Genomic DNA, 12,539 nt, shown 5'->3' with positions numbered 1-12,539 from the left:
TGTTGTAATCACTATAAAATTCAGTCATGTATAGGCTATTGGGTCAAATGTGTAACCCCATTATGTTGGGTAATTGATCTAATTATGGGAGCATAGATTCATTGGTGATAGGTAAGGTCATATTCATTTGAGAAATAAAACCTTGATCAGGTTCAACATATGATCAGGAGAAGCATGATCAGTATGCATATTTCATGATTTCTATCAGCAAATCAGACTTACATTGATTAACACTACATAGGAACTACTTCATTAGCCTAGTTCAACCCTTTTCCCTTAATGTAAAAGAGGGGGAGAATACTTGGTGTTTGTAGGTGTGTTTGTAGGTGTTTGCACATGGTTTCCAAAAACCAAAGTGGTTGTTATCAAGTCCAAAGGGGGAGATTATTGGCATTATGGTTAATGTGTTGTCCTTGATGGAAACCTGCTTATCAAATATATCCTTGATGTCAACTTGCTTATAATATGATGGTTATGGAACTAATGCAAATATTAGGAATATTGATACAGATTACATAGGATATGAAAATAAAATGGAAATTCAGTTACAGATGGATGGAAAATGTGAAGTTTGAGAAGTATACATAGTACCCACGAAGAAGAGTCATGTACATAAGTAGGTACTATGAAAAAAAGTCATGTAGAAAATATGAACCATGGAAAATGGGATACAACAATCTATTACCATAGTAATTTCCCATATTAATTATTGTGGCAACATCTATTTGATCCCATCAATGAATACAATCAACATTAGAAAATGATTTACCTATGGTATTGGCTAAGGAAAAAATTATATAAGGATATGGAGATCAAGGTGTTATGTGTGCAAGTGAATGATTTATTCATATGCGATATAATCTAAGACAAGCGTGCATCAGTGAGCAACAAGATGAAATAGATCTAGGAGATCTAAAAGTGCATTGAGTACTAATGGTTATACTTGACTGATTTATTTAGGTTTGAATATCTAATGATGCAAGATCCATTTGAAAATATGTTAAGTGATTTATGATTTCATAGTAAAATTTGAAGAAAGTATGTTGTGATTTGCAGCAAAGATCTGATTCAGTAATTTAATATTTTTATGCCACTTTTCTTCAGTAAGTTTGCATACATACATGAATCTAGTTCAGTACTATCGTATATAATTTTTTTGATATTTATTTAGTATGTTTGTATATATTTGCAAGTTTTATGCATGGTCATTGCATACACACATAGTTTTTTTTTTATGGAGGTCGCATACATGTACTAATGTTTGATTTGCTGCTTGATGATGATGATAGTTGATGATGTATGTCATATTTGTTGTTGTATATCAATGAGGTCTTGATAAGCATGACCTGTATATAGATATATCGATTGGATTGATTAGTTTGTGGCTTGTTATATTAATTAATAATGATGTTGCATTATGATTGGGTATTCAATGAGTTAGTATTGATATATCTGTGATTGGTTCTTGTTGTGACTCAATATTGTAATTAAGTTTTACTTTGTTTCAATATTCAATGATTTGAGATCTGTACGCAGATGTTATGCATAGTAGATGTGTACATACACGTGTTTTCTTTAGAACAATCACATATATATTCTGAAGTTCATTTGTTCAGGGTTTTCATTGACCACACATTGTTTCAGTGATGACTATCTAGTTAATCAGTGATTGGTTGGCTTTTGTATTCGGTAGCTTGATGTTTTAGTGACTTAGCTAGTTTATAGTACTTCAGTGATTCATATTTTGAGATTTTATATTTCAATTTGGCATATTGGTTTGTTATTATTGTTGGTGTGAGTCCAGTGTGAAATTTTTATGAAAGGTGGATTACAGTGAGGTACATATTTTTGAACATGAAATTGGAAATTAAAGTGAATTAAAAAAATTGATTCATCCACCCCCCATTTTTTCCTGACATGTTGTACCACCCTTTGTTGTTCATGTGGTCTTTAAAATTCATATGTTCAAGCATTAGTGTCTTTATGTGCTATCATACACACATATAAATGTTAAATGTTATCAAATATTAGTTGCTTAATAAACAACATCACCTTGGCTTACTAATGGAAATTTGTTGTGCATAGATAGTTGCAACATTCCAATTTTATTAGCTCAATAATATCAATGGGAACAAATACATTATTAGTGTCAGGTCACAAGAATACAAAGAGACACAAAACCATACACATAATTCATTCACAATAGCAGCCATATTTATAACACCTATCACAAGGCTTTAAAACCACACTAGATCTTTAAAGGTCTAGTGTTGAACCTTTTCTTAGTAACTTCTACGATAAAGGCCATCTAGTCCGAGTTTGGAACATGGAATCTTTGATAACACTTTGTAACTTACACCCTCCTAATATCAACCCAAAATAAAGGTTAGGAGGAGGTAGTTACCTAATATCGACCCAAAACGAAGGTTAGGAGGAGGTAGTTATGATGCTGACCGAATCCACATGGCCAATTTATGGAAATGGCATCTAATTTTTTTCTCTCTTCCAACTATTTTAGAACTTAAAACAGATAGCATTATTGTGTTCATCTCGTCAATACCTTTCAAATGATATAAATTTGACCTTGATCTAACTTATGGATCAAAAGATATGACCATTCAACAACAAACCAATTATAACATTTCCATGTCATCAATGATTCCCACGTGGAAATCACATAATAGCCTACACAACAACTAGCATGCCTATTTTGTCATCATGAACAAATCCTTGTGGATAAATGGGGTCCTTAGAATAATCAAATGTTGGCCTATTCCATAACTCTACAAAAATTTAGCTTAACTAGAGGGTTCGACCCCTAACCTAGAGGTCCTATCCAACCTTACCTCTAGGGCCAAATAAGAAAATTGACTCTGACTGGGTCGACTCCCAACTAGTGGTCCTTCCCGAATGTTCAACCTACACACCTTGAGTTGAGCACAACTTTACCACAAATATGACCTTTCTAACTAACCCTCCTGATCCTCAACTTGGTGGGTCATACAGGTGAACTCAAACATATTTTTCAAGCCTCTTATACTTATAATTTTTCCAAGTTCCTTTCTAGTTTTTCACATATGCCACAAGCTTCAACTAACTCACTGAAAGATGTAGAGGAGTTCTAATGATGGAACTTGGAAAAATAGCATGCCCTAAAATATACACTCAGTCAATGTGCATTCATGGGATTTTATTTACAATCGTAGGGAACTTGAACAACTCCCTCACATTGCATAAACACATTTCTTATAACCAGTTAGACCACATACACAATGAAAATAATTAACAAGCAATCTAGCAAACCGTATTCGTCAATTTTGTGAAAGTAACATAAAAATCTATGCTCACACAACACTTACAAGAATTTAACCATCTTTTTAGACATGCATATAGGAAATCAAATATCCATTAACAAGTAGGAATTTACATTCGTTAATATCCGTAGGACCATTGATCCATTACCATGCACTTATACATGTCTTTCAAACATAAGGAGCATGAATAAATACTTATCTCATGTAGAAAATAAGTTTGCAACTGATAATATGACTTCAAATATCCACCTAACTATAGATGAGCTACAATGATTATTACTTGTTGTTGTGACCCCTAAGATGAAGCTTGAGGAGTGCTTTCTGAGGGAAAATTTCAACAAATAAACATCTAAAACAAGATATCATAAGGCCAATTTTCCTTCATCCCCCAACTACACAAAATTCTGCTTAGTCTTTTCAACCATTTTATACATAATAAACATGCATGCCAAGATGCTAATGTAGAGGGAGTTCAACTCACTTTCAGGAGAAGAGAGCCCATGATAAAGGAAGGTTCATTAGTGGATAAACCGCCATAGGACCACAAAATCTATCTTACTAGATAATATGTCGGTGAGAAAAAACACTAATGTTCACATCACCTCGTGCTTCATCGACTCCCCAAATACTTGGGTGCTTCTCTCCAAGCTAGTGGTTCATAAATCCACAAGCTTGTAGTTGTTCTTTAACCTTAACGAAAGTCATTGCTTTCTATAATGCTTTGACATAGTAAGCCTCTATGAGGATTCTTCAACTGGTTTTTAATCTCTATAACACTTAAAAATAATGAATTTTTGTTGCTACCTTCTCTGCATTCTCACCTCCACCCTTTTAGGTATTTCTCTTATTCTTACTACAACATTCTTTGCGCACTTTCTTTCGCTGCTTTTGTATGCTCTTAGAGAAATTGTTCTCTCTATATATGCCTCCCCTCATGCATGAGTGAGAGAGTGTCAACAAAAGTCCTCCCCTTGAACCAACCAATCGTCAATAATTCTCCATCATAACACACCAGTCAACCTCCCATGACAGCATAGCCCATGTCACCTTTAAGTGTTCTCCTCTTCTTGCTTGTTGTTGGAGCTAAAGGACACCTAGGCTTGTCCCTTCCTCTTTTAGTTAATTTATGGCACATTCAATCCTTTTAAAACCACTCAAACAACTAGGACTAATATTTTTAAAACGACAATTCCCTCAAGCAATCTCCTTCCTCAAGCAATGGAATTTGTTTCCCTCTCTCAGCTTTTTAAATAATTATAATTATTTACAATGCGAGAAATATTAACCAAAGAATGTCACACATGGTAGTGAGAAATTACACTGATTTGGTATAAGGACTTACATTCAATATTAAGGTAAAGTATCATTATATCATAGTATACATTTAGAGTAATGTATCATTATATCTTAATCAATTGGATGAAGTATCATCATATCTTTGTTCATAGTCATTCAATGCATCAAAGGATATGTACACACAACCAAGTTGATTAGTGTGTGTAAGAATATTACATACAATCACTTTTGTGACAATGAATAACATCCAATAACATTGAGTTGGCATTTAATTTAATATTTCATAATAATAAAATAATATGCTTATAAATATATTAATTAATATTTTTTAATTATATATATATATATAAACTTTTATCAAATCATTTTAAAAAAATATTATTATAAACATATATTAATATCTCTTTCTTAGATTAAGGAACATAAGTCAGAAGAACAATACATAAATAGTACATTATAATCAATATAGAGATCAATGACTAATAAAACATCACTTAAAAATATAGATAATAAAATGAAAGGATCAATAATTCTAAATTCCTATGTTTGAAGAGTAAATAACCTATACAAAATATGTAAATGTGAAATGGTAACCTATGACCGAATCATAAACATAAACATACATTAGTAATAAAGCAATATACATAGTCACTTGCGAAATTGTAACATATGACTGAATCCTAAAACATGAACATAAACCTACATTAATTCTTAATTGGATTAAAAATAGAACACAATTACTAAACAGTACAGTAATGATTAAATAATATACATATAAAATGAGTAAACAACAAATCAACTTTAAAAACATAAACATAGACCTACATTAATAATAAAGCAATACATCTAGTCACTTTCTTAATTTAATTATTAAACAATACAGTAATGATTAAATAATATACATATATAATGAGTAAACAACAATTCAACTTTAAAAACATAAACATAAACCTACATTAATAATAAAGCAATACATCTAATCACTTTCTTAATTTAATTATTAAACAATACAGTAATGATTAAATAATATACATATATAATGAGTAAACAACAAATCAACTTTAAAAACATAAACATAGACCTACATTAATAATAAAGCAATACATACATCTAGTCACTTCTTTAATTTAATTAAGAAATACGAAACAATTACATTAATGATGAAAGAATAAACATATATAATGAGAACAATAAAATATATCAATCGCTAGTAAAATAGCATTTAAAAGCATATATATTCACTCACACTAAATATGTATACATCCATAAAGACATGGAATAAGTAGCGACTAACTTCTCCAGCGTACTGGAAAACAGTTAATTTTACATAGGAACATAGTGAAAACAGAGTGTCTTTCGACTTGACGTGACTCAGAGTGGTCATTTATTTAGATTCTATCACTAATAAATAATTGGTTTACTGCATTTCAATATTTTCTATTGAGCATTAACTTAACGATTAACTTAATGACACTTAATATATGCCATTGCCATCCTTGAGATAATGTAGAGAACTTGTTGGAGCTACTTTCAGTCGAATCCATTTCCTTCGGTACACTGGAGTCTACAGATAAACTGGTCAGGCTGACACCTAAATCTCCATATTCGATACAGATATCCGAAATTGGAGAAGCCTTATCCTTCTCAAGCTTGATAGCCTTCTTGAGCTCTGCCACTATCTCATGGACGCTCGGTCTAGAGAATGGATCGGTCTGAACAGATCGGATCGCTAACTTGGCAACGACAGTGATGGATTCGAGGTCGTAATTTCTACCCAACCTCTTGTCTACGATTTCCACCATTTTGCCAGGATTTTCATTCATCTCCACATACGGTGTCACCTGTAATCAATACAAGAATAACTATTATTGTTATTGTGCAGAAGAGCATACAACACAAAATTATATTCGGAAGTCCACGTTAAATTATGTTATTGGGTAGTTTAAAAGTGGTATTTGTTAATCAGATTGCCTACCCATCGAATAAGGTTTAGTTGCTCTTCAGGTAGATTTGCGTCTATGGGCTGTCTACCGCAAATCATCTCCAGCAAAACCACTCCAAAACTATACACATCACTCTTCTCCGTCAACATTTGAGTGCTAAAATACCTGTAAAAAATCCCATAAAAAAGTCAGTGACACAGAATAAACAAAAATAATTTACTTCTTTTATTGGTATTAAATCTAATTGCTTAAGCCTCAAGAATATTGCAAAGACTTGTATGTTTAATATACTCTGGATCCAGATATCCGAATGTTCCTTTCACTGCAGTGGTAACATGAGTAGCCTCCCCATCAATTGTCATCCTGGAAAGACCGAAATCGGCCAATTTTCCATTCAAATTGTTGTCTAAAAGGATGTTGGCGGTCTTGATATCCCTGTGAATTATCCTTGTGGTGCAACCTAAATGGAGGTATTCCAGTCCTTCAAACAGAAATCGCAGGTGGGTGAGATCAGAAATAAGCTAATGAAATATGCTAATAAATAGATAATGCCAACGAGCGTTTATGTCACAAACGATATATCATGTAATGAAATGACAGAAAAGAGTTACCCTCTGCTGCATCTAAAGCTATTTTGAGCCTAGTTATCCAATTTATCGGAGAAAGAATTGCTAAAGGGCCTGGCAATTAAACAAAAGGGCATATAAGTTTTAGCTGCTTAGCATATATAATAATCTAATATCCACCAACTCAATTAAACATGTTCTGGTGCGAAATATTTACCATAAAGATGGTCCTTTAGGGACCCTCCAGACATGTACTCATAGGCAAGCATGAGCTCTCTTGATTCCTTACAGTGGCCGAGTAGAGACACCAAGTTCTTGTGATGGATTTTAGAAAGAAGATCAACCTGATCATCAAGAAAAGCCATCATATGAACTTCAAAAGCACATATAAATAATTTGTATTTCTTTTGGTTACTAATGAGAGCACCCTAACGAGGGTGAATTTTCTTAGACATTACTAGCTTCTATCCAAAAATTGAACCATATCACATGCCGGCTACCTCATTCAGGAATTCCTGAACCCCTGGTTTGGAAAACAAGGAGAGCACTTTCACAGCTATGTCCTTTCCATTCTGCAATTTACCCAGGAAAACCGATCCAAAAGCCCCTTCCCCAATCTTCTGACTAAAGTTTTGTGTGGATTCCGTTATCTCTTCTAGAGTAAACGCGCGGGACTTTGCCGTATTTGGCATTATGAATGATGAGGTGTCTGCAATTTATCCATCACAACGAAATTAGAGTAAAATGTTACTAGATTCCAGGGGCAATCCTACTATTAGAAATACTAAAATTCAGGATTTTTCCTGACCTTCGTCCAGGCCATCTTTTGAATCCTTTTCCACGCTGCTGCTCTGTTTTCTCTTGAATTTCTTGTGACGCACAACAATAATTGCTATCAAAACCAACCCGATGACTAGACTTACACTTGGTATTATTCCAAGAAAAAACCCCCATCTGTTCTTGTTTGGATTCGACGGAATATGTAGGTTGCGGTTCCCAGAGTATCTGGAACACGTGAAACGAACGAGTGTTTCCATCAAATGGATTGAACTTCATTACTGTCTCCGGCATTCGTTTCATTTAGCAAAGTAAACATGGAGATAATTCTTAACTTGCATATAATAGAATTGGAACCTGTGGCTGAATATAGGCAGTAAAGAAATAAATAATTACCTGAATTTCAGTGAATGCTTGTTGAAAAGATTGCAAGGAATTACGCCACCGAAACTATTGTTTTCTATAAACCTGTGAAAGTATTGTTTTGTATATTATATAAACCTGGGGCAATGACCAAAATGAAAACAAAGAGATTGCTATACGATTTTACTGCAAATTTTAAATAAAGGGACGAAAGAGGCATACAACTCTTGAAGATTTTCGAGTCGACAAAGCCAGTGGGGAACACTACCGGTCAAGTTGTTGTTTTGTAGATGTCTGCATAATAAGCGAAATAATGTTTTGTAGTGCTTGTAATTAAAATGAAGATAGGTATGGTTTTGCGAAAACGCGTGGCTTAAATTGAGAAGAAACTTACAGTCTCTCCAACTTGCTTAAATTGGAGAAATCGGGCAACGGTCCGGTGAGATGGTTATTCTCAAGTGACCTGGTAGTGGCAACACGAACGGATGAGTGCCACTTTCGGTATGATAAGCCTTTTGGATCATCAATTATTTTACATTACATTTGGGGAAGATATGAACGGCCGTAAACATATATATTATATTCGATCGCTAATTTCGAAAAGGTTAGAATTCCTACAAGATTGAAATTCGCCAAGCATATGCCTTGATGCGCTTTTTAATGGCTAACGTTATTTCAGAGGTGGATAATATTTGCCGTTAGGGATACACAAAGAGTACCATATAATTTTACTTACAAGCTAACTAGTGCAGTCAATTCTCCAAGAATATCAGGTACCGGTCCTGTTAGGTTCCATCCTGACAAATTGCTGCCAACACAAAATGCTCTTAGCCTCCTATATTATGACCGATAAGTTCGGCCGGTTTTACAGCTTCAAATATAAATAATGAAAGAAAACAATTAAATTTACATTTTGGAAATTCTGACGGACGAAGAGCTGTTATCACAGACAATTCCTTTCCACTCGATCAAATAGCAAGGATCGGAAATCCAATCTGTTACGCTAAACCTTGTTTTAAGAGCCTGGAGAGCTTCAACTGCAGACAACACAAATTCGTTAAACTTAAGATGAGGTATTTCAACCTGAATTATTATTATTATTATTATTTTACGAGTAAAGCGCACTTACTGTCTTTTGAATATGTTGCCAGTTGGGTCGGAATAATCGCGTAATACTCTAAAGCATTGAGTATGGCAGCAGTTGAATGGTTGACGGCGGATAGTGTCACTTCTATGAGTTCTGTGGTGTTTACCAGAACTTGTGTTTCTAAGGCAGAATAATTTCGCGCCAGAGTCATATTAGGACAGGCTGATAGTCCATTTACCGAAACGGAAAAGGAAAGGGTCATATCAGGCGGCTCGATATCTGCAAAATAGAGCAGCAATAATGCTTGGGAACGGTCAAATACATATCCCGATAGGTCTACCAATAAATTTTTACCACCGGTAATTACATAGGCTGTTTGCATCACGAAAGATGGAGGAATGTTTTGGGTATGGGATGCTGAAATGGGGTGTTTCGAACTTTCGGGCTTTACACCTAGATCTCCTTGTATTGGTCTCCATAGGCGGTCGAACTCGTCTTGTGGATACCTGCTTCATCATGCAAAGTTATTCAGACTACAAAAAAGAGAATCACGCCTATATATGGCACCTAAAACTTATTGCGCTTACATTTTCCATACGCAAAACATACAAGTTTCAATAGGTTTACCTCACAAACGGTTTATTTCCACCAAAATCACTTCTTGCTGCAAGACTCAACATTGTTCCTGGCTTAGCTTGTTGATACATGCCATACCGGAGGGCCCTCAACTCGATAGCAGAGATAAAGGGATCATTAGTCTCCGAGGTTCTGATCAAGCAAATATATAGCACTCTCCCAGAACTAACAAAGACTTCCTCATAGTAGAATGGATCTATATTTGTCAGGTTTGTGATTGGTATGTTTTGCACAGCCAACATACCCAGTGTCTCGATAGAGAAAGCGAAGGTGAAGTTTGACAAATTTTGTAATCCAGAGTAATTTCCAACAGCAAACCATAACCTCACGAGGTAAGGCAGATTGGGAACCAGAGGCAAATGATAGCAAGCCTTTCTGAGAGGCTTTGGAAAAAACCGTAGAGTTTGCAAGTAGGATCCTAGGAATGCCGGGGTGGCCTTCCCTATGTCTGCTGGCACACCGACGTCTATGTAATTAGCATCACTAACCCATGTTATGTTGTTTTTGCCAGTGTGAGTTGTATTACCTCCGCAACTTATGCTAAGAAATCCTGAGAGCTCAAAGGATAACTTGTCAAACAAAGCAACATATAAACATCAAACTATTGATGAACATATTATAAAAACACAGTATTTCAAGTATAAGTGGAAAATTAACGAAACTCAAGAAATCCCGGCCTTGAGAGCGTCCACCATAATTGTTTACAAAGATAGAAATACTCACCTGGTTGAGCAATAACAGAGAGTAAATGAAAGAACACGCTGACAGCCATCACACAGTCCCATTTGCCCCAACCCATTTTTGAGATAGTTGCAATTAACAACAAGAAAATAAGAAACCCAATATTCCAACATCGAAGGCAGGATTGGAAGGGTGCAGTATGGCTATTTGTAACCTTTGATATGGTTTCTATAAATGAATGGTTCCTGAATTGTTCTTGTGATATTTATTTTTTTAGCATATTTAAATTTTGTGAGATGTTTATGAGTGATATCTTAATATTTATATAAATTGTACTCGTAAATTTAAAATGCATTTAACCTGGGAAAAGGTAGTATTGTAACGTTGTTGAATAAAAAATACTGATAACGTAGTTGAATAAAGAATACTCCGTGACTTCAAAATACTTAAAATCGATCCGAAAGACCACAGTGGGAAGGGCCAAAAGTCGTTGTTTGGTTTTGATAGATGGGATATCGGTACGCCCATTTTCTTATTTTAACTTACGCGGGAACATCCAAAGAAATACGTAGCGTCTGCATCATATTTGGACGTGTTTGGACGTGTTCATTTGACCAACAAAATACACACCATGTAGTCTGTTTACTGGTCAACTTAAAATAGATATGGTCCCCTTTAATCTTACACTTCTTAAAAGCATCTTCCTGCATCACCCAATAGCCTCCATAGCCTCGACGAAGCTCTAAGGCTTTTAAGCATAACATTATGTATACATCCATTGAACGATAGGAAAAAAAAAACATACAAAAAAACATAAGGCTATGCACAAATCCATACAAATGCATATCCATAAAAACCTTTTATATTTACAACCTACATGGATTCAACAACATTATTTTTCTACAACTAATTATGTATTTAAATATAACATCAAATTAAGATGGATCTAGTCTAGTTTAATTTCCCCTTAAATAGGTTATATTCCACATGAATAAGGTGGATTCTTAATACCATGGGTCATTTTTTATTTTTTTATTATTATTTTTAATAAGGCTATTTTTATTTTATTTTCACTAACTTAAAATATTTACATTATATTAGTTTTCGTTAAATTACACATCTCGACACATCTCTATCATATTTCATTTTTATTTTTGTTAAAGCAAAATGTTTACATTAATGTTACACATCTCTAGCATGGTGGGTTTGGAAAGCACCTCTCATCCCAATAAAAAGAGTAATTTGATTAAAAAAAAATTATATTATATTTTAAAATAATATTATTACATTCAAAATCTAGAGTCCACCATTGACTATTCTACTTAAATTCTTTCACCATTTCTCAAAAATAGAATTCCACTTCACAAACCAATTCTATTTTACTTTAATTATTTCACCCTTTCTCACAAATAGAATTACACTTCACAAATCAATTCCACTTCGCTTTCTGTAAAACTAATGTTCAATTTATATTTTGTTTATGCATATTAATTATATATATTTTTTATTACGGCGACATTGACATTAGATCAAATTTGTTAGATGTTAAATGTTAAACATTTACGCTTGACATCTACCCCATACTGGATTGTAGAAATCTACCCCACACTGGATTGTAGAGCGCCATTGGACACAATTATCGCAATTATTATTATTACTATCGTCAATTTGTGTGATTTACAATGTTAGAGGATGAGGGGAATCATGCCACCCAAGCCACTTGATCCAAAATGGATCTTATATCAAACCTCTAAGTCTAAGTCTTCATATATACTATTGGAAAACACTATCACAGAGGAAAACACTAAATATGGCGGAAACCCAAGTAAAGCGAAGGTTGAAGTAACGTTGCACAGGAACCATCGGATCGAACCGA

The 12,539-nt window shown here is 34.1% G+C and overlaps 1 protein-coding gene across 1 annotated transcript; it reads right to left on the bottom strand.

Annotated features, from left to right (window-relative positions):
• Nucleotides 1-5,874: 5,874 nt before the first annotated feature.
• On the bottom strand, nt 5,875-10,938 carry LOC149187922 (putative LRR receptor-like serine/threonine-protein kinase At5g48740). Its single transcript, XM_089409823.1, has 15 exons — nt 10,706-10,938; nt 9,974-10,532; nt 9,389-9,852; nt 9,170-9,296; nt 8,996-9,067; nt 8,654-8,722; nt 8,482-8,553; nt 8,293-8,364; nt 7,928-8,124; nt 7,620-7,828; nt 7,337-7,463; nt 7,165-7,233; nt 6,845-7,034; nt 6,586-6,736; nt 5,875-6,451 (listed from the first exon to the last, which is right to left on the bottom strand). The coding sequence occupies exons 1-15, from the start codon at nt 10,779-10,781 to the stop codon at nt 6,038-6,040; spliced, it is 2,868 nt and encodes a 955-aa protein (XP_089265949.1). The 5' UTR covers nt 10,782-10,938; the 3' UTR covers nt 5,875-6,037.
• Nucleotides 10,939-12,539: the final 1,601 nt, after the last annotated feature.

The sequence above is a fragment of the Pinus tabuliformis genome, chromosome 3_1 (genome assembly GCF_031772625.1).
Source record: "Pinus tabuliformis cultivar Carrire ecotype Pingquan chromosome 3_1, CPIR1, whole genome shotgun sequence".
Lineage (NCBI taxonomy): Eukaryota > Viridiplantae > Streptophyta > Pinopsida > Pinales > Pinaceae > Pinus > Pinus tabuliformis.
Note: the sequence above shows the minus strand (reverse complement) of the source record. Positions and strands in the feature narration are given on the sequence as shown.

Excerpts from the sequence above, each read along its gene's own strand:
- LOC149187922 (XM_089409823.1), bottom strand. The coding sequence starts at position 10,781 with ATGGGTTGGGGCAAATGGGACTGTGTGATGGCTGTCAGCGTGTTCTTT. Across the intron at positions 7,829-7,927 it reads AAAAGATGGCCTGGACGAAG|ACACCTCATCATTCATAATG; the intron begins GTCAGGAAAAAT and ends GATAAATTGCAG. Across the intron at positions 7,234-7,336 it reads CCTAAAGGACCATCTTTATG|GCCCTTTAGCAATTCTTTCT; the intron begins GTAAATATTTCG and ends TTTAATTGCCAG.